At 38.4% G+C, this 23,742-nt stretch overlaps 1 protein-coding gene across 1 annotated transcript; it reads left to right on the plus strand.

Moving 5' to 3' along the window:
• Positions 1–45: 45 nt before the first annotated feature.
• Positions 46–22,245, plus strand: DCAF13 (DDB1 and CUL4 associated factor 13). The gene is made up of 11 exons (XM_070748171.1): positions 46–364; positions 2,116–2,315; positions 3,103–3,210; positions 5,028–5,117; positions 5,886–6,041; positions 7,293–7,370; positions 8,674–8,756; positions 11,032–11,196; positions 15,516–15,651; positions 19,945–20,108; positions 21,063–22,245. The coding sequence occupies exons 1-11, from the start codon at positions 295–297 to the stop codon at positions 21,148–21,150; spliced, it is 1,338 nt and encodes a 445-aa protein (XP_070604272.1). The 5' UTR covers positions 46–294; the 3' UTR covers positions 21,151–22,245.
• The last annotated feature ends 1,497 nt before the right edge of the window (positions 22,246–23,742 follow it).

Below are 23,742 nucleotides of genomic sequence, written 5' to 3' on the forward strand. Positions count from 1 at the left end.
GCGACTGACAATCGCTCATAGGGGATCCTCCAATCACCCGGCAGTATTCACAGCCGGGCCCCCTTCACGAGGGCGGGACTACGGGGTCACGTGAGCGCGCGAGGCGGCCGGCTTCTTTTCGCACTTTTACTACCAAAACTCCTTCTGCTTCACGTTATCTCGGGCTTCGGGCCTGAGGTAGGCGAACTCGACCCGGAAGTCCTTCCGTGGAGTTTCCCCCTTTTCCGCACGTGGTACTGTTGAGTGGGGTCTTTGGAAGGCGAATTGACTCCCCCGCCCTCCGACGGAGAGAAAATGAGGGTGAAGGTTCTGAGCAGGAACCCGGACGACTATGTGCGCGAAACCAAGCAGGACATTCAGCGGGGTGAGCGCGAGGAGAGAAGGGGGGGGGGGGGGGTTGTCGTTGTCTAGGAAACCGGCAGGGGCGCCTCACTCCAAGCAGCCAAGAGGTTGTGGGGGGAGCGCGCTCATAAATGGCTACCTACAGTTTAATCGGAATTATGAAGGGACCTGTTGCTTCAATGCATGGAGAAGGCTGCGTCAGGCTGAGGGAAAGTTTTTTTCTCCTACCCGGGGAATTAGCAGATTGGATTTAGCCTTCTTCCTGAGCAGGGGTCTCCAACCTTGGTAACTTTAAGACTTGTGGACTTCAATTCCCAGAATTCCTCAGCCAGCAAAGCTGGCTGAGGAATTCTGGGAGCTGAAGTCCACAAATCTTAAAGTTACCAAGATTGGAGACCCCTGGCATAAACTATACTTATAAGTGTGCACACACATAAAGGCAGGTTCACCCAATCTCTTGGTTGTAAGATTTTTTCCTTATCAGAATATTTTCTTAAATTAAAATTTTATTCTGCCCATTTCTCCTAAAAGCTGACTCTGGGGGTTATTTTATTTATTCTTAGGAATAAAGCTTTGCTGGCTAAGGAATTCTGGGAGCTGAAGTCCTCAAGTTTTAAAGTTGCCAAGATTGGAGACCCCTGCTCCTGAGCCCTGATCGGTTGTCACTCCGTTTTTTTGAAGTTGGTATTACCATCGTGTAGTGGGAAGCCATCAGAAGAGAACAAACAGTGCCAGTGGTCAGTAGATCATTGACTGGCTTTGTGGTGTAGGTTAGAGATGAAGATCCTCATTCCATTTCTCTCCAAGTGAAAAGTGTGCGCTGTTAATATCCTATCTGAATGCTAAGGGCATGAATGCTGCTGCGATGGGTGCCCAAGATGCTTACTGAAGAGTATAAAATTGACAGAGTCAGTGCTTCCCGAGAATTTCTTGACTGTTTCAAGATTGAAGGCGAGGCTTTTCTCAACTGTATAGTGACAGGAGATGAAATTTGGGCTTATCACTATACTCCAGAGAGGCGCCATACCCATTGTCCTTCAGCCAAAAATTCAAAACTCAGCAATCGGCGAGAAAAATCTTGGGTACCCATCGCACACAAATCTTGGGCACCCATCGCAGCAACGTTCATGCTCCTCGCATTCAGGTAGCGTATTTAATTGCACACTTCACACTTGGAGGGAAATGGAATGAGGATGCTTATCTCTAACCTTCACCACAACACCGGTCAATGATCTACTGACCACTGGCACTGCTTGCTCTCTTCCACTGGTTTCCTGCCACACGACAGTAATACCAACTTCCCCCGCAAACATTCCCTGCGAGAGCTACCTACCTTGTAACCTTACTTTGTAGATAATGAGGTGCCATCTATGGAATTCAGCTCTTGGGTATGGGGGTGGGGAAGGTGTCGCCATAATTAGGATTTGAAGGATGGTGTATGTAAATTGATTGCAATGGTTAAGATATAAGGTTAGGGAGTGGGAGTTCTGGTGTTGAATCTAGTACAAAGCCAGCTGGGTGACTTTGAGCCAGTCACCTTTTCTCGACCCTAAAAAGAAGGCAGTGCCAAATCACTTTGGCATGGTGGGGAAACCCCTTGGCTACAAAACATCAGGGACTTGTTCAGTCAGTCTCCGTAAATCGGATCCAAAGAATACACATACATTTAAATATTTTCCAGGATAATGTTGGGTTATTCATAAAATACAAAAAGAAAGACAATCTTCATTGATGGCAATATGTTTGTTTATGTGTTGTTCACTTTGTTTCTAGTTCCACGAAATTACGATCCTGCGCTACATCCATTTGAAATTCCACGGGAATACACAAGGGCACTAAATGCAACTAAATTAGATCGTATATTTGCAAAACCTTTCCTTGCATCATTAGATGGTCATCGGGATGGAGTTAATTGCATGGCTAAACATCCAGAGAGCTTGTCTACAGTTCTGTCTGGAGCATGTGATGGAGAGGTAAATATCACTTTGATATAACTGAGACAAATATTTTCTTAGAGATTGTTAAATGTAATTATGAAAACTTTTCATGCATTTTCTAAATGTTTTCCTGTGACATAGACTTGCTTTAAAACCTTATGGATACTTCAACAAATTAGGAGTCTGTAGCTTATGGCTGCCATGACTTTTGTTCTTGTTTTTTCGCTAATGTTGTTCTTCCTAAAATAGAAAAAATAGAATAGATTTTAAAGAAATAAATAAATAAAATAGAACAGGAAATGTGTGACCTCTAGAAATAATTTCAAGTTAAAGGGATTTGATAGCTATTTTTATTTTGTTTAGTTATCTAATTTTCTAGCCAGCATGAGATATATATAGAGATCAAAGGCAATATTATCTGAACAGTTCCCATATCTTTTCCTGCTTATACATGAAAAGATGTACAAAAGTTTAGTTATGAATTGGATTTGTTTCTATTTCAACTGATGAAAAGATGTTAACTGTTTGAAAATTACCAAGTTTCAACCTTGAGTTTCTGATTTACATCAATTTAAAGTCTTATTATGAAATCTGTGGAAAAGCTAAACTGTTAAATGAAAGTCTGTCAATTTAACCATTAAAATTTTTTTCTGATACCCTTTTTTATTTTTGCTCAATTCCCAGAATGATAGTTTGCTTCTGTTGTTAAATGTTGGTATATATTTAAATATTGCCTATTTCTAAATTTCACATGAAGATGAACAGTTGTATTATATACTTTACTATGAATTATTATGATATAAGCATGTTGTTGATTTATAAGGTTAGAATCTGGAACTTGATGAAGCGTGTATGCACCCGTACGTTACAAGCACATGAAGGCTTTGTAAGAGGAATGTGTACCCGTTTTTGTGGCACCTCTTTCTTCACTGTAAGTAATTTTGGAAATTAAAGAGTGACATTTGAAGTTTATTGTTACTTTTTGCTACTTGTGTTGCATTTTGTTTAGCTTTTAGTTATACAGTGGTGCCTCATGATAAGAACCCCTTGTCTTACGAACAACCCGAGATATGAAGCTGGGGTTCAGAAATTTTTTGCCTCTTCTTACGAACTTTTTCCTTCTTACGAACCTGCTGCCGCCGCCGAGAAGCCCCGCCACCCGGCTGTCGCTTTTTGAAACAGCTGGGGGGCTTCTCAGCGTCCTCCTGAACCCGAACGCCAAACCCGAACTTCCGGGTTTGGTGTTCAGGAGGCCGCCGAGAAGCCCCCGGCTGTTTTAAAAGGTGACAGCTGGGCGGCGGGGCTTCTCGGCGGCCTCCCGAACCCGAACTTTTGCTGAACTTCCGGGTTCGGCGTTCGGGAGGCCGCCGAGAAGCCCCCCGCCGCCCAGCTGTCACCTTTTAAAACAGCCGGGGGGCTTCTCAGTGGCCTCCTGAACGGCGAACCCCGAAGTTCGGCTTTGGCGTTCGGGTTCAGGAGGACGTTGAGAAGCCCCCCGGCTGTTTCAAAAGGTGACAGCCAGGCGTCGTCGTCGTTTTGCTTTTTTTTTTCCCGTTGCATGGATTAATTGATTTTACATTGTTTCCTATGGGAAACAATGTTTCGTGTTACAAACTTTTTGTCTTACGAACCTCTCCTGGGAACCAATTAAGTTCGTAAGATGAGGTATTACTGTACATTGTAGAACTTTCTGTCTACAATTCCTGTTTCTTACTATACTTTATTTTTTGTGGCAATGTTTCATTTTCAATATAAACTTCTTCCTGGAAGCATAAAGCAAATAGTGAGCTAACCTTGCCTTTTTGAGGCAGAACCTATTCATTTCTTTGAAATACCAAACAGCCAAATGACTAAATTTCTCTTTCAAGATAACGGACAGCTGGAATGGAAAAGTAAATGTTATTTAAACATTTAGCAAATTGTGCAACTGTTCTTCTCTTTAACAATTTATTAATTTTATCCTGGTGGCCCTATGGTATATGCTTCATTGTAGATAATAGAATTCCTGTTGCATGGGAATATGAATTTCTCAGAATTTTAAAACTTTATTCCATAACTTACTATATTAGACTATTTGAGGTTTTTTTTTATATTAAGTGTGCTGCTTAATTTAGTGCATTTTACATAGAATATATTTATTTATTTTTTATCCATCCATCCATTTATTGATTTGTTTGTTTGTTTGACTTGTGTGCTGCCCCTCTCTGTGGACTCTATATTCTACTTCCTTTAGATCTTTCTGGTAAAAGTAGCTGAGTTGTCATGGCATTGATACAGTTCACTACACTGATTCATATATTAAGTGAAATTTGTTGAATGGATGTTGCTTATTTTTTTAAAAAAATATATATTTTATAAAAATACCAAGATTATGGAATAAACATCAAATGGAATAAGATAATATTTCTTCAAGTTTCAAAACAAAGTGAAAAACAATATGAAAAACTTGTATTTACTTGAGAGGTTGGATTTTTTTGTATATATTTAAAGATTGACATATTCATTTACCTAATGCTTTCAACCAGAAAGGAAAGGGGTTTTCTCCAAGGCTATTACTAAGCATGTGTTATGCTTTGGATTCAAAGCTGAAAAGGTGCATTGTGCATCGGCTTACAGAGCATATATTTGACTTGATTGACTGCCTGTGCCCTTTCCAGAGTTTTTTTATTATGCTTCACAACTAAAGCTTCAGGTGTAGAAATAATTGATATTGTAAAAAAGTAATCTTTTGTTTTTCCAAATCATTAGGTGGGTGATGATAAAACAGTGAAGCAGTGGAAAATGGAGGCGCCAGCTTATGGTGAGGCAGAAGAACCAATAAATACCATTCTTGGAAAGGTACTAATTATTAATTATCTTCTTTTTTTCTTAAGTTTGTTTTGCAATGTACCAAGTTAAAATCTTGATTCCCCCCCCTCTGTAGCTGATTTTACATTTCCTTTAACAGAAATAAAACAGATTGGTTTAATATGCAGTTGTAAAACTTTCTTGAAGTTGGATTAAGAGAAGAGCCATTGTTTAACTTTGATAATTGTAGCAGCAGCTATTAAAACCAACAATAGCTACTTATTTGGAATTTGTTTTTAACTTGCTTTAAGTTTACTGAAAGTATGACCATATAGATAAAATCTGAATCTCTCCAGATGTTTTGAATTATAGTTACCATAATATTTTGTTATTAGCCGTATTAGCTCAAATTGATGGACATTAAAGTTTGTTGTCTGGAAGGCATAGATTATGCACACAAATGACTCATTCTAATATCAGATTCAATAAAATGCCATAAGTCTGAATGATTCTTGCTATGCTATGTACTGGTAATATAATGTATATAATTTAAAAATCTTGCAAGAGGCCTTAATATTTATACAGTTATAAACATTTTAAATGTGAGAGAGGCTGTTCTCAGATGAGCCAGTTGCTATGATGATAGTGAATCACTTGGATCATAGCTTGTTATAGAAGAAATGGCTTCTGACATATAGAGACCATTAAAAGAACTATTAGCAGATCCTTCACAAAAAATATTTCATTGTTCAGACTATTATTAAAGTCTTTGAGTATTATATCCAGTAGTTGATTCTTTTTGTTTTTTATATTTTCCAGACAGTATACACTGGAATTGACCATCATTGGAAGAAACCCATATTTGCTACTTGTGGTCATCAGGTTGATATCTGGGATGAGCAGAGAACTAGTCCTATATGTTCTTTGACTTGGGGAGTCGATAGCATAAACAGTGTTAAATTCAACCCAATTGAGGTAATAATTTCATTAGTTTATATATGATGCTCAAATTATTTTCACTAAATAATACTAGCAACCTAGATATGGCCATGTGGACGTTGCTGTCTGCCATAAGAATTAAAGGTAAACCTGCATAAATAAAGCTGAAGGAGAACGAGGGAGCTTAAACACTGATTAAATAAATTTATCTGAATAGAAGTCTTCAATTGAACAGTTCTTAAGGCTCTTTATAGTGATGGTCATTATTCAGCAAATGTGGTTTTACATCTTTTTTAAAAAAAAGATATTTAAGGAAAGATATAGTTTAGATTTGCAAGAATAAATCTAACAGCTAAGCAAATTAATTTTAACTCTTGAGAATCATGGATAGCAAACTATGGTAGAATCAAATCTTAAGGTGAAAATGGTTTTTTTAAATGGTGGTAAGAGTAGCTTGCTAAATAGCGATAAATTTACAGAAAGAAGAGCGATACAATTAAAAGTTGGGAAATGAAGAGAGTTGTGCAATCCTCGTAGGAAGTGAATGCTAAGACAATACAGGGCAGCATTTAGCTAAAAATAATCTTATGCTTGCTTACTTTACTTCTTCCATTGGTCCCAATATAGGAATATGTAGGACCTACAGTTTTGTTCATGAATTATAAAATCCAGTAACAGTTTGTTTCCATTCATGAGAAAGGGGGATAGGTGTGCTGCCACAATTTTCTTTTCATTGCTGTCTACCTGTAGAAGGTGAATGTCGGCAAGAAGACAAGGGAATGGGAGGAGTTCTAGCTATCACTTTAGCTTGAGAGCAGTGAGGCTTAAAAATAATATGGGCAGATAGAGTTTCGCTTGTGAATCCTGCATTTTTCTAGAATCCTGTTCTTCCTGAAGCACTATTTGGGGAATATAAGAAAAGCCTATCCTCTTTACACAAAAACAGTTGGAAAATGGATGAAGGATTATTGTGGTGGCACGAGTACTTAGAAAATCTTTTTGAGTTTAATCCTCCTGACTTGCTATTTTTTAAGCAACATATTTTGTTTAAAGATCAGCTGTTTTGCACACACATATTTGAAAGTTATTAATTTAAGGATATGGATGCTAGTTGAAATAGGTCACTTACAGATTACATCTCTTTTTCATTAATACAAGTATTTTAAGTTACATTTAAGAAATTCATTTCCTAAATAATGCTATTTAAACAGTCATGCAATTATAATCAAATTCTAATTCTATCAGCTTCCATATTTGACATGCGATTATTAAAATAATTGTTTTCAGATGAATCTTTTGGGAAGCTGTACTTCAGACAGAAATATTGTGCTGTACGATATGAGACAATCAACTGCCCTAAAGAAGGTAACAGATATGCTCTTTAAAATGGCCACTTGCAGGGAATTGTACTGAATATTGTTTCATTTTAATATCTGCATAGATTCTGTGCTTGCTAGCTATGCCACTGTGCCAGCCATCTACAAACAATTGCACACAATGCCCTTCTTGATCTTTGCCTCACTTCCCATGCACATCCTACCCAACAGTCAGCACATCTCCCTTGCACCATCCTTGACCCTCACTGCATTGTGTTCAATTCATTGTGCTTTTTTTGTATCCTTGTCGTCTCCCTGCGTCTCATTGTACCTTTCTCACTCACTCCCCTCCAGCAGCAGCCAATTGCTAGGCTCCCACTGACTCCCAAATTTGGAGTTATGTTTTATAGCCAGATCACTTAGCAACAGAAATTCCAGCCCTAATTGCTATCATAAGTTGAGGACTACCAGTAATTACTTTATTATGTTGGATGTTTATGGTCTTTATGAGTTTTATGACATATCTGGATTCGGTAATTCTTGTGCTAATTGCACAGTTCTTTAACCAATATCAGCACAGAATCTGGAAGGAGTTGGGCAGCTTACAATGAGCCGGGGTGGCGCAGCAGGTAGAGTGCTGTACTGCAGGCCACTGAAGCTGACTTGTAGATCTGAAGGTCAGTGGTTCAAATCTCATCACCGGCTCAAGGTTGACTCAGCCTTCCATCCTTCCGAGGTGGGTAAAATGAGGACCCGGATTGTGGGGGCAATAGCCTAGCTCTGTTAAAAAAGTGCTATTGCTAACATGTTGTAAGCCGCCCTGAGTCTAAGGAGAAGGGTGGCATAAAAATCGAATAAATAAATAAATAAAAATAAATAGAATCTAACAAACAAACAAATAATTTTTATTTATTTGTATTATAGGATTTTATTGCTTTTATTATTTTAATGTTCTAGTATTAATATTGACTTCTTGTATTATTGCATTTTATTGTATTTTATATTGTAAACCACCCTGAGTCCTACGGGATTGGGAGGCATAGAAGTCAATAAGTTCAAATTCAAATAAATTTGCTTAATGTTTGTTTACTTATTTGGTTTCTATCCCGCCTTTGGTCAATTCAAGGTGGCATATTTAACTAGTGCTCCTGCCTATTTTCTCTGAAGCAACAACACTCTGTAAGGTAGTTGGGCTGAGAGAAAACAATTAACCCAGAGTAATAATTATGATATATTTTTATAGATACATTTGCATTGTTATACAATTTATTTGTAATGTATAGTTTGTTGTGATAAACAGTTCACGTCTATTGATTGTTTTTCCTACTTTATAATATTTACCATTTTCTCAGGTTATTTTAGATATGAGAACAAATACACTTTGCTGGAATCCTATGGAAGCTTTCGTTTTCACTGCAGCAAATGAGGATTACAAGTAAGAAATACTGATTTTGCTTCCTCTATGTTTTGACTGCTTTAGATACTCAGAAGGTGTGTAAAAGTTGACACATTAATAAATGATATTTTGATATTCTCAACAAATGTGTTAAAAAGAGAATATAAGCACAGTACAATCTGATTGATTAGAAAATTATTTCTATTAAAGTACTATGACATTTTAAACTTTAGCTGGAGTCTGAGGAACTATTTCCAATATTTTATACTCTGCTGAATGAAGATACTTGATGTTGTCAATGACAAATTGGTAATTTAAACATTGATATAATTAGAAATGTACATTACAATTACAAATAAAATACTGATCAGGACAGTTAAATAGAAGCAGTGCAAGAACAAATATCAATGGAATGAATTTACCAATAGGTGTATTCCTGAGAATGCCTACTATTGAGAAGATATCAAATTCTACTCAATAATCAGTTATTTTCCAAATAAAAAACCCACCGTATCCCTATCTAGCACTAGATCGCTGGATGGGGAGCAAGTATAGCTGTACCTCTAGCTGTCAAATCTTGACTGATAAGGGATAGTCCTTGTGAATCCTTTGAGGCCAGGTTAGGAAATAGAAGCCATCTGGAACTCTATTTTAATATTATAGCGTAATAACAGGAAACTGAAGCCCTGACAAAGTATATATTCCCTTCCCATTTATGCCAAGGAAAATTAAAGTGGGGCAGTCTTGAGTTTCTTTCTCACTCTTGTATTTAGCAGCTAAACTGAGCATTTGGCAATGGCTGCTGTCCACCTTCTTCAAGGCTAACTTCATAATCTTCTATAGTCCTTGGCCTCAGGTGCAAATCTATTTTGTTAGTCCATTGTGATCAAATTAGAGATGGTGCTGAACGTACGGTGGTTATGACTATTCGTATAGCTCTGGCTATCCCAGCAGCTTCAAAATACATAAGCATGATGTAGGTGTTTGCAATCTGTACAGTCTTATGACTGGTTGTAAAGCACCTCCCAACTGTGGGATTGCCAATTACAACCTTTCCTGCCTGTTTTCCCAGAAAGTCAGTGGGGAAGCTGGTAGTGAAGCTTGCAAGATGCTGATGTAAGTCTCTCCCATCTGCAAATCCCTCATATGCTCTGTGTTGATGCTGTGATTGACACTTTCACATCACTTGTGTATCCTCCACAACCCTCACTTTGTCTCCCCTGCCTTTTGTGTCTCCTTCCTGATGCAACTGTTGCCTTTTGCACATTCTCCTGACTCATGCAATGCCTCTCATGCATCCCCATATACTCTTCCATAACCTCATGCCTCTTCCATAACCTCACTGGTCTTTATACACCTTCTCCAGCTAGTGCTGTGCCTATTGCACACTGAGGACTATATGTATTCAGAAACAGTCTATATATAAGGTTTTACATGTTGCACTGCCTCAGATACTTAGGTATCTGCGTTAAACACTCTATTTTATATTCTAAATTCTCTGCTATAATGGACCCTATTTTTTTCTAAATTGGCTATATATCAGGATTTCGCAGAGGCTGAAGACTCAGTTGTCTTTGGGAAAGAATTGTATTCTTTTATTTAAATAGGCAACTCAAATTCAGTTCGTGCTGAGTTACTTTATAAGCATATTTCAATGTAAATTTCTTGCCAACAAATTATTTATCTCTGTCTTCCAAGAATACGTTTTTATCTTCTCAATCTAATTTTGGAATTTCCTAAAATGGGAAACTACAAGTTAACTACATCCAGTCATGCTTGACTTTTTCAGGTCAACGAGACAGGGACTGCCTCCACTTTATTGGGTTCTATTCAAGCAGAATATGAGAAACACTAATAAAGTTTCTTTTTCCAAAATATGTGGTCCTATGTCAAAACAGATATAATTTCTTCTATGCCTTATGCTTTCCTGAATGTCAGTGACAGCTTAAAGAGTATTATTTCCGAACAGGGATAGTCCAAAATATAGCAAATAGTTGAATTTAAGGCAGTTTAGCTTTTGATTATTATTCTACTCATTTGCTTTTAATTTGGAAGTGGCAGTACTCTCAACTTCCCGATCATTAACCAATCAGTCCTAAATCAAGAACATTTTCATGATAACTTAGATATATTTTCTTAAACAGATTTCAGTTTTTTTAAAGAAATAATTTTTGATGAGGACTAGAGGCACTGTTCCGATAAGTGTCTGATATCCATAGGCTCTGGGTGGTAAACCACTAATTTAGCAAAGCATTTGATCAATCAATTATAAAGTAATTGGAAGTAATACTTTTAATTTTTCTTCTTCTTGCAGCTTATATACTTTTGATATGCGGTTCCTTGGCAAAGCTTTAATGGTTCATATGAACCATGTATCTGCAGTCCTGGATGTGGATTACTCCCCTACAGGAAAAGAATTTGTGTCTGCCAGCTTTGATAAATCTATTCGCATTTTTCCTGTAGATAAAGGTCATAGCAGGTCAGTGAATGTTTTGTAAAGATTACACTTCTGGAGTTCCTCCTTTGCTACCAGTCTTAAATCAATTTGTTTTTAATACAGTGTTCCCTCGATTTTCGCGGGTTCGAACTTCGCGGAAAGTCTATACCACGGTTTTTCGAAAATATTAATTAAAAAATACTTTGCGGGTTTTTCCCCTATACCACGGTTTTTCCCATCCGATGACGTCGTATGTCATTGCCAAACTTTCGTCTGCCTTTAATAAATATATTTTTAATAAACTTTAATAAATAAACATGGTGAGTAATAATCTGAATGGTTGCTAAGGGAATGGAAAATTGCAATTTAGCGGCTTAAAGTGTTAAGGGAAGGCTTGTGATACTGTTCATAGCCAAAAATAGTGTATTTACTTCCGCATCTCTACTTCGCGGAAATTCAACTTTCGCGGGCAGTCTCGGAACGCATCCCCCGCAAAAAGCGAGGGAACACTGTATATTGAGCATATTGTATTGATATACCCTGTTGCTCCCCAAATAAGACATCCCCTGATAATAAGCCCAATCGGACTTTTGAATGCATGGCAATAAGGCCAAGCGCTTATTTTAGGGTTCAAAAAAATACACGACAGGTTCTTATTTTCGGGGAAACAGGGTAGCAATAGCAGTTAAGACTTATATACCGCTTCACAGTGCTTTACAACCCTCTCTAAGCAGTTTACAGAGTCACCATATTGCCCCAAACAATTTGAGTCCTCATTTTACCGACCTCGGAAGGATGAAAGGCCGAATCAACTTTGAGCCGGTGAGAATCGACCTGTCAACTGGTGGCAGCTGGCAGCCAGCAGAATTAGCCTGTAATACTGCATTATAACCTCTGTGCCTCACAGTTCCTAGTATATAGTTACATTAAGTTTGTGAAATTTTTACCGGTATAATTTTAGTGTTTTGTTTTGCTATTCATTGATACTGTTATAAAAATGGCCAGGCTAAAATGTTTCGGGATTCAGATATCTTCTGATTTCTTCCATGTGTCACAGAGTGCACTTGCTTAGGGCAGAATCCAGCAATGGAGGTGACTTTGTATTTACTGAGAATTTTTTGTCTTTTTTCTAACATGATTCCAGTTTTGTCATATAAATTGCCAGTCAAGAAAACTAAGCTATTGTTAACTATTGCTAAGTGGAGGGATTTAGATGCTGACTGATGAAATAGGCACCAAGATCAATTTCATCTTTGGTTGAAATAGAAAATATGGTTTGCTTATTGAAAGGGTTACATGCTGATGGATCAGCAGCACAGTTTGCGTAAAGTTGTAATGGATGTGGAGATTGAATACAGATTTCTCAACAAGACTTTCAAGCTGTCATCTGTAGTTTTGCATGCTTTTGTAGTTAGTGCTGTTGGCATGATTGTTGCAGCTGTGATGTAGGTTTTATGGTACATGTGCTTAAGGCACAGGAAATTGCATAAAGAAGACTCACATTCATAGTGTGATTTTGCATTAATATTTTTAAAATATATCAGCTGGCTTCGAGAATCTAGATCAGAAAAAAACTTAATTAAAAATCAGAAGCAGTTATGCTAATTTCTTTCTTAAAATGTTTTGAGATGTCTTTTACAGTTAATTTCAGCTTGGAAACAAGTAGAGCTTCTAAAGAATTCTTCAATATGTATATCCATGCTCTTATTTGGGAAAGAGTTTCTACTTGAAAATTTTCAAGGCTTTACTATATTTTTGACAATATCCCTTCAAAAGCATTGGGTCTCATAAATATGCATAACTCTATACATAGCAAACGCACATTAAATTTATGGACTTAATTATATAGGTTTTTATCACAGTACTCTTGCCTCAGATGCCAAGGCTTATTTTATGTTCCTAATTAAACTCTGAATGTGAAACTTTAGAAGTCAGAAGAAAGAAGACATACTTTGTTTATTAATTTTATTAAGAGCTTTTGGTAAATGAGCCAGATGTTTGAGTGATTAAATGAAAGAATCAGCTCATTCATCCCTATGATATTCTATTACAGGTGTCCTCTATGAGTAATTTGTTTTCAAAACCTGTTAGGAGAACAAAATGTTTTTTTAAAAGAGAAATAGTTATTTCTGCTAGATCAGTTCCAACATTTTTTTTTTACAATTTCTCATAAAACTTACATGGCTGCCTATTTTAAACACTGGATGGCTCACAACCAAAGGATGAACAATATAACAACAATAATATAAAAAAGAATAAAACAAAAAAAAACCCTGGCACCATAACTAAACTTTCTGAAGCAGCCCACAGTACGTGCGTCCCATGCCAAGGCCACTCTATCTGAGTGCTTAGGAAAAAGTGCTTTTCAAGTTTAAAGGGTAGGGGCTATTAGAATTCAGAGAGAAGGAAGTTAAATAGGGCAGGGGTTGCCATGGAGAATGCATGGGTCCTATAAGATGGCAGCATTTTAAAGGAAGGGACCTGGAATGCACCTTCCCTACCTGAAATGAAAGAATGGGCTTATGTGCTCAGGGAAAGGTGCTCCTGCAAATAACCTGGTTCCATGTTATAAACAAGTAGTTCTCACTTAATGACTCTAATCAAGACTGGCAACGTCATCACTTAAGCAACGTGGCTGTGAAGCGAAATGTCACATGACTGTTCCACTTAGCAATGGCAGTTCCAGTAATCCCAATTGCTATTATTGAGTGAATCCCACATGGTCTTTAGGTGAGGACTGGATGCAAGTTACTCCTCAAAGAAAGGAAGGAACTATTCCATTTCAAGTCCTCTCCATCTACCTATCTCCGCCCTCTACCCTTTGGTGTCTGCCTGTCTTCTAATGACAGTTGTCCCTCTTGCCTGCCCCTGCACCATGGGCCACTACAAACCGAGGTCCTGTTTTGTGGCATTGTAGCCTTCTTTCAGACCAGTCTTCTTTTGCTGGCTGATCAAGGTCTGATTATCCTCTGAAGTCTGTTGGGTTGCAGAATCAAACCAGGCAGTTATAGAGGTGCAGATGACAGCCTCAATGATTCCTCTGTAGAACTGTATCAGCAGCTCCTTGGGCAGTTTAGGCTTCCTGAGTTGGCGCGGAAACAATATTCTTTGTTGAATCCATAAGGATTGGGGCACTAGAAATTATACTAAGACCATAAGAAAATTGGATATTAATTTCTTACTTGAGGAAGTAATGACAGTTACAAAATACAGTGGTACCTCTACTTAAGAACTTTTCTAGATAAGAACCGGGTGCTCAATATTTTTTTGCCTCTTCTTAAGAACCATTTTCTATTTAAGAACATGAGCCCGGAAATATTTCCCAGGAAATTTGAGAGTGGCATGAAGGCTCGGCCAGTTTCTTGCCATTCCCCGTTTAATCCTGGCCATCTCAGGATTTTGAGCTGCCAGAGGAGCCTTTCGGTGGCGCTTAAAGAGGTTTGGCAGTCCAGAGTGAACAAAGCATTTTCCTTTCTCTGGGCGCTTGGAGAGGGAATAAACCTCTGCCAGTGCCCAGAGAAAAGAAACGCTCTCTTTACTCTGGGCAGTGACTGTCCTCCTCCTCTTCTTCCTCCTCCTCCTCCCACCCAAATTCTGAACTTTTATTTCTTTCCTAATGGGTTTGCACGCATTATTTGCTTTTACATTGATTCCTATGGGAAAAATTCCTTCTACTTACAAACGTTTCTACTTCAGAACCTGGTAATGGAACAAATTAAGTTCTTAAGTAGAGGTACCACTGGATATCATTTGTTTACTGTTTTTAAGAGGACACTCTTGAAGTGAGGCTTTTAATAAGTTGTATATATAAAAGTTGAAAATGTTATGGAAGGGTTACGCTCATACTCAACTTAGCTGTCATAATCTGTATAATTGATTATTTTCACAAAAGCTGAAATGTAAGGCAAACATGGGATTGAGTTTAAAAATAGTTGCTCTTTTGAATCCTCACTTTTTTGCTCACTGTTAGAACACTCTTTTAATAGAAAAAAGATGGTTAATTTTTCTGAATCTCGAATTTTCTCTAAAATTATTTTATTCTATTCCAAACAAAGTAATAGATTATTACCGACCCACCTGTTCATATCTATTATTTTGACTGTTTAACTTCCAGGTATTTGCCTTATAATAGAGATCAGTATAATCAGATAATTTTTAGAAATATTAGAGTTGCATAGTTCTTTGGATAAATCTGTAAAAAATACTTAGTATCATAAATGCAGCATCTTTCATATGCTACTTTTACACTCCTGCACTAATCCAAACACACTGGAGTTGAATCCAAAAAGCTGCACAACCTGTAAAAATACCATAAAATACCTCTAATAAAAATGAAAGCAAACTATCTTTTCTATTCTTAGGGAAGTCTATCATACAAAGAGAATGCAACATGTCATCACTGTGAAATGGACCTCAGACAATAAATACATTTTGTGTGGCTCTGATGAAATGAACATTCGTTTGTGGAAAGCAAATGCTTCTGAAAAGCTGGGTGCGGTAAGTAACCACAAACTCATTGTTAGGCTTAAAGCAGGTTTATTCCTTTTAGACACTCAAAAAGCACTTGGTTGCTAACATTAAATGTTGGTAGTAATTATAATGCATTGCAATTATTTTGCCTTAAATAAAATAAAAACCCAGGGTATTGCAAGTTTTACTCCCAATTTAGGAATAAAAGCCAGCTGAATGACTTTGGGTCTATCATAGTTTGCTATGGAATTTCACCTCATCTAAGAATCTGCCAGTGCTGTGTATTTGCTGCTACATTAGAGTGGTTGGGGCCTTGTAGTGTTCGGATTTTTTTTTTTAGATTGTAGATCTTAACAGTATTGCTGCATTTTATCAAGTGTGGACAGCATTGTGGAGAAACAAAAGCAGTTGATTGCCTTTTGATTGACTTTTTTGGCGGATTAAATAGCAAGTCTGGAATTGGCTTCTTGTGATTTGCACCTCCTGGAGCAGTGTTTCCCAACCTTTTTTGAGCCGCGGCACATTATTCATATTTTCAAAATCCTGGGGAACACTGAAGGGGGGGCGGGGCGGGGGGGCGGGCTAAAGAAAAGTTTGGACAAAAAACCCTCTCTCTTCCTCCCTTTCGCTCTATTTCTCCCTCTTTCTCTCTTTTCCTTCCTTCCCTTCTTTCTCTCTCTCCATCCCTTTCTTTCTTTCTTCCTCTCTTTTTTTCTCTCTTTCTCTCTCCCTCCTTCCCTTCCTCTATGTCTTTCTCTCTCCCTTGCTCTCTCTCTCTGTCTCTCTTGCTATCTCTTTCTTGCTTTTCTCTCTCTCTCTTGCTCTCTCTCTCTCTTTCACTGTCTTGCTATATGTCTCTTTCTTTCTCTTTGCCTCTCTTGCTATCTCTCTTTCTTTCTCTCTCTTTCTCTCTCTGTCTCTCTTGCTATGTCTCTCTTTCTTTCTCTTTCTCTCTCTCTCTGCCTCTCTTGCTAAGTATCTCTTTTTCTCTTGCTATGTCTCTCTTTCTTTCTCTCTCTCTCTGCCTCTCTTGCTATGTCTCTCTTTCTCTCTCTCTTTCTCTATCTCTCTTTCTCTTTCTCTGCCTCTCTTTCTTGCTCTGTCTCTCTTTCTCTGCCTCTCTTGCTATGTCTCTCTTTCTTTCTCTCTCTCTCTCAGCTGACTGCAAGCGGGAGCCCTGACGGCGGCAGCTGGACGTGCTGCTGGACACCGTATATGCCAGGCCTGCAGTGCCAGCAGCACGTCCAACTGCCACCGTCAGGGCTCCCGCTTGCAGTCAGCTGAGAGAGAGAGAGAGCTCCCTCTCGCCGCCGACATCTCCCTGCGACTGCCTGCGGCCGCTGCGGCCACCCCCCCCCCGCTCCCATCGCCAGTGCCCTCCCGCCGGGCCACAAAGGACACTTGCCGCAGGTCCAACCGCCACCGTCAGGGCTCCCGCTTGCAGTCAGCTGAGAGAGAGAGAGAGAGCTCCCTCTCGCCGCCGACATCTCCTCGCGACTGCCTGCGGCCGCTGCGGCCGCCCCCTCCCCGCTCCCAACGCCAGTGCCCTCCCGCGGGGCCACAAAGGACACTTGCCGTGGATGCCAGAGAAGCTCCAGCTGGGCGGGGCGCTGCCGGTACTTCCATCCTGGGGCTCCCGCTCGCAGCTGTCCCCCGGCTCCTGCTCGATGCCGCGGTTTTCGGCGCTTTCCTGCTGGGCTCCAAAGAAGGAAGGCGGGAAAAGGCTTTTTCCCGCCTTCCTTCTTTGGAGCCCAGCAGGATAGCGCCGAAAACCGCGGCATCGAGCAGGAGCCGGGGGACAGCTGCGAGCGGGAGCCCCAGGACGGAAGTACCGGGAGCGCCCCGCCCAGCCGGAGCTTGGTGGCACACCTGGCCATGTCTCGCGGCACACCGGTGTGCCGCGGCACACCGGTTGGGAAACGCTGTCCTGGAGCATAGATTAGATTAGATTAGATTTATTGGATTTATATGCCGCCCCTCTCCGCAAACTCGGGGCGGCTCACAACAATAATAAAAAACAGTACATAATAAAAATCCAATGCCCACCAATATAATTACAATTTAAAATTAGTAATTTCATAAAACAATCCCAATATATATTAAAAAACAGGCACACAGTCAATCAATCAACAAAACAACATGGGCAAGGGGGAGGTGTTTTAGTTCCCCCATGCCTGACGGCAGAGGTGGGTCTTAAGGAGTTTACGAAAGGCAGGGAGGGTGGGGGCAATCCTAATCTCAGGGGGGAGCTGGTTCCAGAGGGTCGGTGCCACCCCACAGAGAAGGCTCTTCCCCTGGGTCCCGCCAGACAACATTGTTTAGTCGACGGGACCCGAAGAAGGCCAACTCTGTGGGACCTAACCGGTCGCTGGGATTCGTGCGGCAGGAGGCGGTCCTGAAGATATTCTGGTCCGGTGCCATGAAGGGCTTTATAGGTCATAACCAACACTTTGAATTGGGACCGGAAACTGATCGGCAACCAATGCAGACTGCGGAGTGTTGGAGTAGTATGGGCATACTTAGAGAAGCCCATAATTGCTCTCGCAGCTGCATTTTGCACGATCTGAAGTTTCCGAACACTTTTCAAAGGTAGCCCCATGTAGAGAGCGTTACAGTAGTCGAGCCTCGAGGTGATGAGGGCATGAGTGACTGTGAGCAATGACTCCCGGTCCAAATAGGGCTGCAACTGGCGCACCAGGCGAACCTGGGCAAACGCCCCCCTCGCCACAGCTGAAAGGTGTTTCTCTAATGTGAGCTGTGGATCGAGGAGGACGCCCAAGTTGCGGACTCTCTCACATTTTCCCGTGTTCCTAAAACTCATAAATAATTTTTAAGAGGCCTCCCTTGACCCAATAATATAGTAATATAGACCCAGCTTAGATATTTCATTTTTATAGACAAAATTATTAAAAGACAATGATAAGCTTGCTTCCTGGCTCCATATGCACCTGGATTAAACCGATTTACTGGTTCCATTGCAGTCAAGACTTTGTCCAAAATATGGTAGTCTTCACTATGACTGTTCATTTAACGGTGGGTCTAAGTTATGATGGCCTACGAAAAGGTGATTTATGATACACATTTGAAGTTATGACTGTCACAACTCTCCAATTGTCACATGAGCACAATTTGGATACTTGGCAGCTGGTTTAGATTTGTGATGCTTACAGCATCCTGCAGTCATAAGACCATAAAGCATCCTTCCTGAGGTTGTCATAACTTCAAATGGCTATTAAGTAACTGGTCATATATCGGGGATTACTTGTAAACACCATCTGTTAAATTTTGGAGACTTGTGTGACATCTTAATTTATTACCTTAATAAATTGCCTAGAATTTTTATATTTGCAGGATATCAATAATGGAAATTAATAAAATCTGGTATAACATGTTGCAATATGAAGTACTGCCTTGCTAATTCCAAGCTCCAGTTAAAATGGGCTTGTCTGGGCTTACAAATTTGGTCACTGTTTAAGAGCTCACTCTTATTCTTCTGTATGCTTCATTTCATAATTAGAATGAGCAGCATCAAGCTAGACATGCTGTGAATATTTTTAAAAAGGCTAATTCCTTTGAAAGAAATAGGGTTGTGTCAGCTACCATTTTAATGTAATTGCCTTTAATTAAAATGAAAACCTTTTAATTTGGATTGTATTGACATTTTGCACAATAGGGATGATTGAAATGTACTGCTGACTAAGCAAAAGAAATGAAATACAATGGGTGGTGGAAAATACCTCCTACAGCTAATAAAGGTTAATGTTTAGTCTATCTCTCTAAATGAGCAGTTTTTGAAAAAGAATTACATTTCTTCTGCTTCAGAGCTAGGTTAAATCCAGTTGGAATTTGAGGTATATTCTGTATCATTCTGATGATCAAAATAGGGACTTTTTCTCATTTAACATAGTTCATTGGGGATTTATCAACCAGGCTAAGCAGAATGAAATAGTCTGTCTTTTATTTGGTGCTTCCTATTGGAATAAAGATAATCAGAGATGAATAACTCTAAGAGATTTTCCCAGTTAAAACAAATTTCTTTGGTTTCAGTATAAATTTAGAACTAATCTTCCTTCCTTTCTTCCTTGTTCTCTCTCCCTCCTTCCTCCCATTAGCATCCAATTTAAAATTTATTTGACAAATATTACTTTGTGCTATTCTTTGAAATCTTATAGTTCCATGACTTTCCCCAGTAACAAGATTACAGTAACAAGGTAACAAGATTTCATGAAATATTGCACACTGTTCTGTTAAATCTGTTCTGATATTGTGGAATTCATCATCGTTAAATATATGTTTTAAGATTATTATCTTTTTCCCTAGCTTGCTCCCCGAGAGAAAGCTGCTATAAACTATAATCAGAAATTGAAAGAAAAATTCCAGCATCATCCTCAGATCAAACGTATAAATCGCCATCGTCACTTACCAAAAATGATCTATAGTCAAGCCAAAGAGCTACGCATCATGAAAGAAGCTCGTCGGCGAAAGTATGTTTTATTTAATTTTTTAAACTTATTCTATTATTCTTTCCATTTGTCTATTTAATTTTTAATGGACTGTGGAATTCTCTGGAAAGTCTCTTTTCCAGTTGATTATAAGACTAATCTGACAGTAACATGCTTTGATTTATTAGATGTGTTTCTAAAGTACAGGAGGTTGGATTGGACAATACATTGTTTCCTTTCCAAGCTTAATTCCATAATAACATGTATTTGCTGAAACAATTAGTTGGAGTATCTGAGTCAATAGGATAGAAATAATTAGCTTGGCCATGTTGAGGGAATTAGAAGGGGATGACGATGGATAATGAAGGGGAATAGGATCAGAGTCATTACTGGAATGTCCTGGAAGAACTACAGGTTACTATGAGAGGGAGATTGAGATGGTCAACACTTGTTCATCAGAATTGAAATCTGATTTGATACTAAGTATCTAATGGCTAACTTAGTCTCCAAGTAGTGCTTTTGTTCTTTAGGCTGTCCAATCAGATTCATCCTATTAATTAAATTGAGCTGGGAAGAACAGCAAAAAGGAGAATGCACTCCTTGAGCTCTTGTTCTGATATAGCAGAAATTACTGCTGTTCAGGTAGCAGTAGATGCTGTGCCATCTTTTTTTATTACCTGAATAGAATTAATGTTAATTTAATAATCATTTATGCAAATAGGAGATGATGTTATCTTTGAACAAGATCTATATTATTCCAGTGCACAGCATGTATAGGAGAATATTTATATATTCCAAATTTTATTTTAATTGAATCTGCACTGAAAAAGAATTTATTCCCCCCCCAGGATTGTAATTCAGTACCTAATATATTAATTGTATTAATTGTATTCCAAATATAATCATACATTCTGATATATGAATATTGGTTATGTGGTAATAACTTCATTTTCTGAGCAATGAAATATATAAATATATTTTAACATCTCTTTTCAGGGAACAGAACCGTCGTAAACATAGCAAGCCCGGATCTATACCACTTGTGTCAGAAAGGGAGAAACACATTATGGCTGTAGTAAAATAATCATATATAAAATTACTAGAACTACTACATTCTTATGGAGATGATTTATATGTGAGAAATATTTCTTTGTTATAGGATATATTGCAACACTCTTGCTTTTTGATATTATGGAAGTAAATTGAGATTGTAGTTGCTAAAGTGTGGCTAATTGTGGTATCTTTATAGTATTTATTTTGCTGCATCACTTGTGAAGAATGAGAGTGAAAGTATCTTGAAAAGGACCTGCAAATACTGCATACTAGAGGGTACTAACTCAGAAAGTCGCCCAAAATTTTCTAAAATGTTAACTTGTAGTGTCTTAATGGAACATGAACAAAAGTATTCTTAGATTGGCAAACTCGCTTCCCAAATATTTGGGCACCGTTTAATAATTTTAAAAAACCCTACACCAAATCCCCTTTCTATGGCAAGCTACAGTATGTATCCTGATTCGGCCTACCAAATAATGTACAGATAGTCCTTAACTTATAACCACAACTGAGGCCAAAATTTCTGTTGCTAAGCAAGGCATTTGTTAAGAGAATTTTGCCATATTTCAGCACCTTTCTTGTCACAGTTGTTAGGTGAATTACTGCATCTGTTAAGCTAGTAGCATGGTTGTTAAATGAATTTAGCTTCTCCATAAACTTACGTCAGAAAGCTACAAAATATTAGATATTAAATACAACTGTATAGTATTTTTGTATAGTATTTTTGTATAGTATTCTGTGACATATGGAAACACAAACCAACATGTTATTAAACTGCAAAAATTCAAAAAATTCACAATATAGTTAATATATAAAGTTTATGTATGTTTATAAACTTAATAAAGTTTATAAAGATTGTATGTTGCATACAGAAAAGCAAAAATAATTTAACAGTTACAGTCACATTCTGTTGAAATAACATAACTTCACCACCACATATAGGCTATATATTGTATAAATAGTCAGATACATTAATTGGGGGAATATAATTTGTTCAAAATAAATAAAAGTTCAAGAAAGGAGGAGCTGCATTGTGTATATACACCTACACACCTTTTCAAAAATTCAAGTTGAAAAATGTTGATACAGGTTACATTTTCCAAAAATAAATTGTAAATCTTTCAAATTAGTCCAAGTTTTATGGGAGAAAAACTCTTGCCAAGCATGGTTCTTCCAGCAAATTCTAACTGTCTTGTTGAGATTTTTCTTCTTTGTAGGATGGATGATGAATCCTACACTATGGTATCAACTTTGCTCCCTAATACTCGTGTGTAACATTGTGATAAAAATATCTAAATTCATAGCTGGCAGTGATGCATATTTTACCATTTTGATGTCATCAGATGGAAGTGAAACAACCTTTTTTCGTTTGTAAAATTCAGTATTTCTGCATTAAGGATGGGATGATTAACAAACCTTTACAAGCAAGATTTGTCTTTGAGTATAACAAGCTTTTATTAATTAAAAGCACAGCCAAGCTGTCCAGTCAAAATGAATTGGTGAGTTTCTTAATTTTGTAGTTTATGTACAAAGGCAAAGCATGTTAGCCTTCAGGTTTGATATATTATAGATTTTTGTATCAACTTGGTTTCAGAATTGCTGCCTTCAATGTAACAAGCTAGTTTTCATGCAGCACTCAAGGTTTTAATGTTGAGTTCTTCAACTTGAAACAAATCAGGTTTATGGACAAAAAGGCCGTGATTTATACTTAAGCTGTCCAGGGCTGTGAGTTGTCTCATAACACATTCATAGTGTTGTTTTTACGCCATATTCTCTAAGAATTCCATATTGATTATGTGCCATCAAGTCATTATGTCTCTTAATGACCTTATTTAGATCAGGGTACCCAAATTATCAGGGATACCTCCCTTCGAGGGGTACACAGGGTCCAGCCACGAAGAACCTTTGTACATTATTACAATAAATCAACCTTTGAAAAATAACTAGTTTCAGGTGAGTTATATTGTAGTGGAGAAGGCTTTTTTATTTTTCTTACCTTTATTAAAAATAAAATTTCATTTTATGGTTCTCATTGTTCAACTGGTGTTTGCACTGTTAGGGGACAGTTGTGCGTTAAGATTACACTAAGAGGAGGGCGTGGCCAAATGCCGTGGTGAGATGGGTGTTCCCCGTGCTCCGCTGGGGAATCCTGATATCCCCGCCACTAGGAGGTCTGGCTCAATCAGAACCAGACTAGAACCTCTCTGTAGGGGTGGGGGGAAAGAGAGGCACCTGTCAGCAAATCCCCCAGGGAGCCAATAAAGTCCTCTTGGCCTGCGGTGATGGAAAACGATGTCCTAGCTGTGGCGGCTACGAACGTCTGGATTGATTGTTGAAGATGGAAGTCACCTGGGAAGGAAAATATTAGAGTGTGCTGGAGAGTGAGAAGAAGGTAATAAATAGAAACTGGTTAGTGTGTTTTTTTACTGATAGAAGCCCAAAATGGATTGTTTAAAAAAATTAAAGGGGAACAAAAGGCAGGAAACTTAAAAAAGCAGCTATCTAACTAACACAGGACCATAGAGAAATTGGGGGGAAAAGTGTGAAATTGAACTGATGCTTAACCCTTGAAGATTCGAAACTTTGTTATTGAGGTGGTTGTTTAATAGTCTGGTAAAGACGT

The sequence above is a fragment of the Erythrolamprus reginae genome, chromosome 3 (assembly GCF_031021105.1).
Source record: "Erythrolamprus reginae isolate rEryReg1 chromosome 3, rEryReg1.hap1, whole genome shotgun sequence".
In the NCBI taxonomy this organism is placed as follows: Eukaryota; Metazoa; Chordata; class Lepidosauria; order Squamata; family Dipsadidae; genus Erythrolamprus; species Erythrolamprus reginae.

Coding starts and splice junctions, on each gene's coding strand:
- DCAF13 (XM_070748171.1), top strand. CDS start 295: ATGAGGGTGAAGGTTCTGAGCAGGAACCCGGACGACTATGTGCGCGAA. Junction 3,211..5,027: donor GTGGCACCTCTTTCTTCACT/GTAAGTAATTTT, acceptor CCAAATCATTAG/GTGGGTGATGATAAAACAGT. Junction 15,652..19,944: donor CTTCTGAAAAGCTGGGTGCG/GTAAGTAACCAC, acceptor CTTTTTCCCTAG/CTTGCTCCCCGAGAGAAAGC.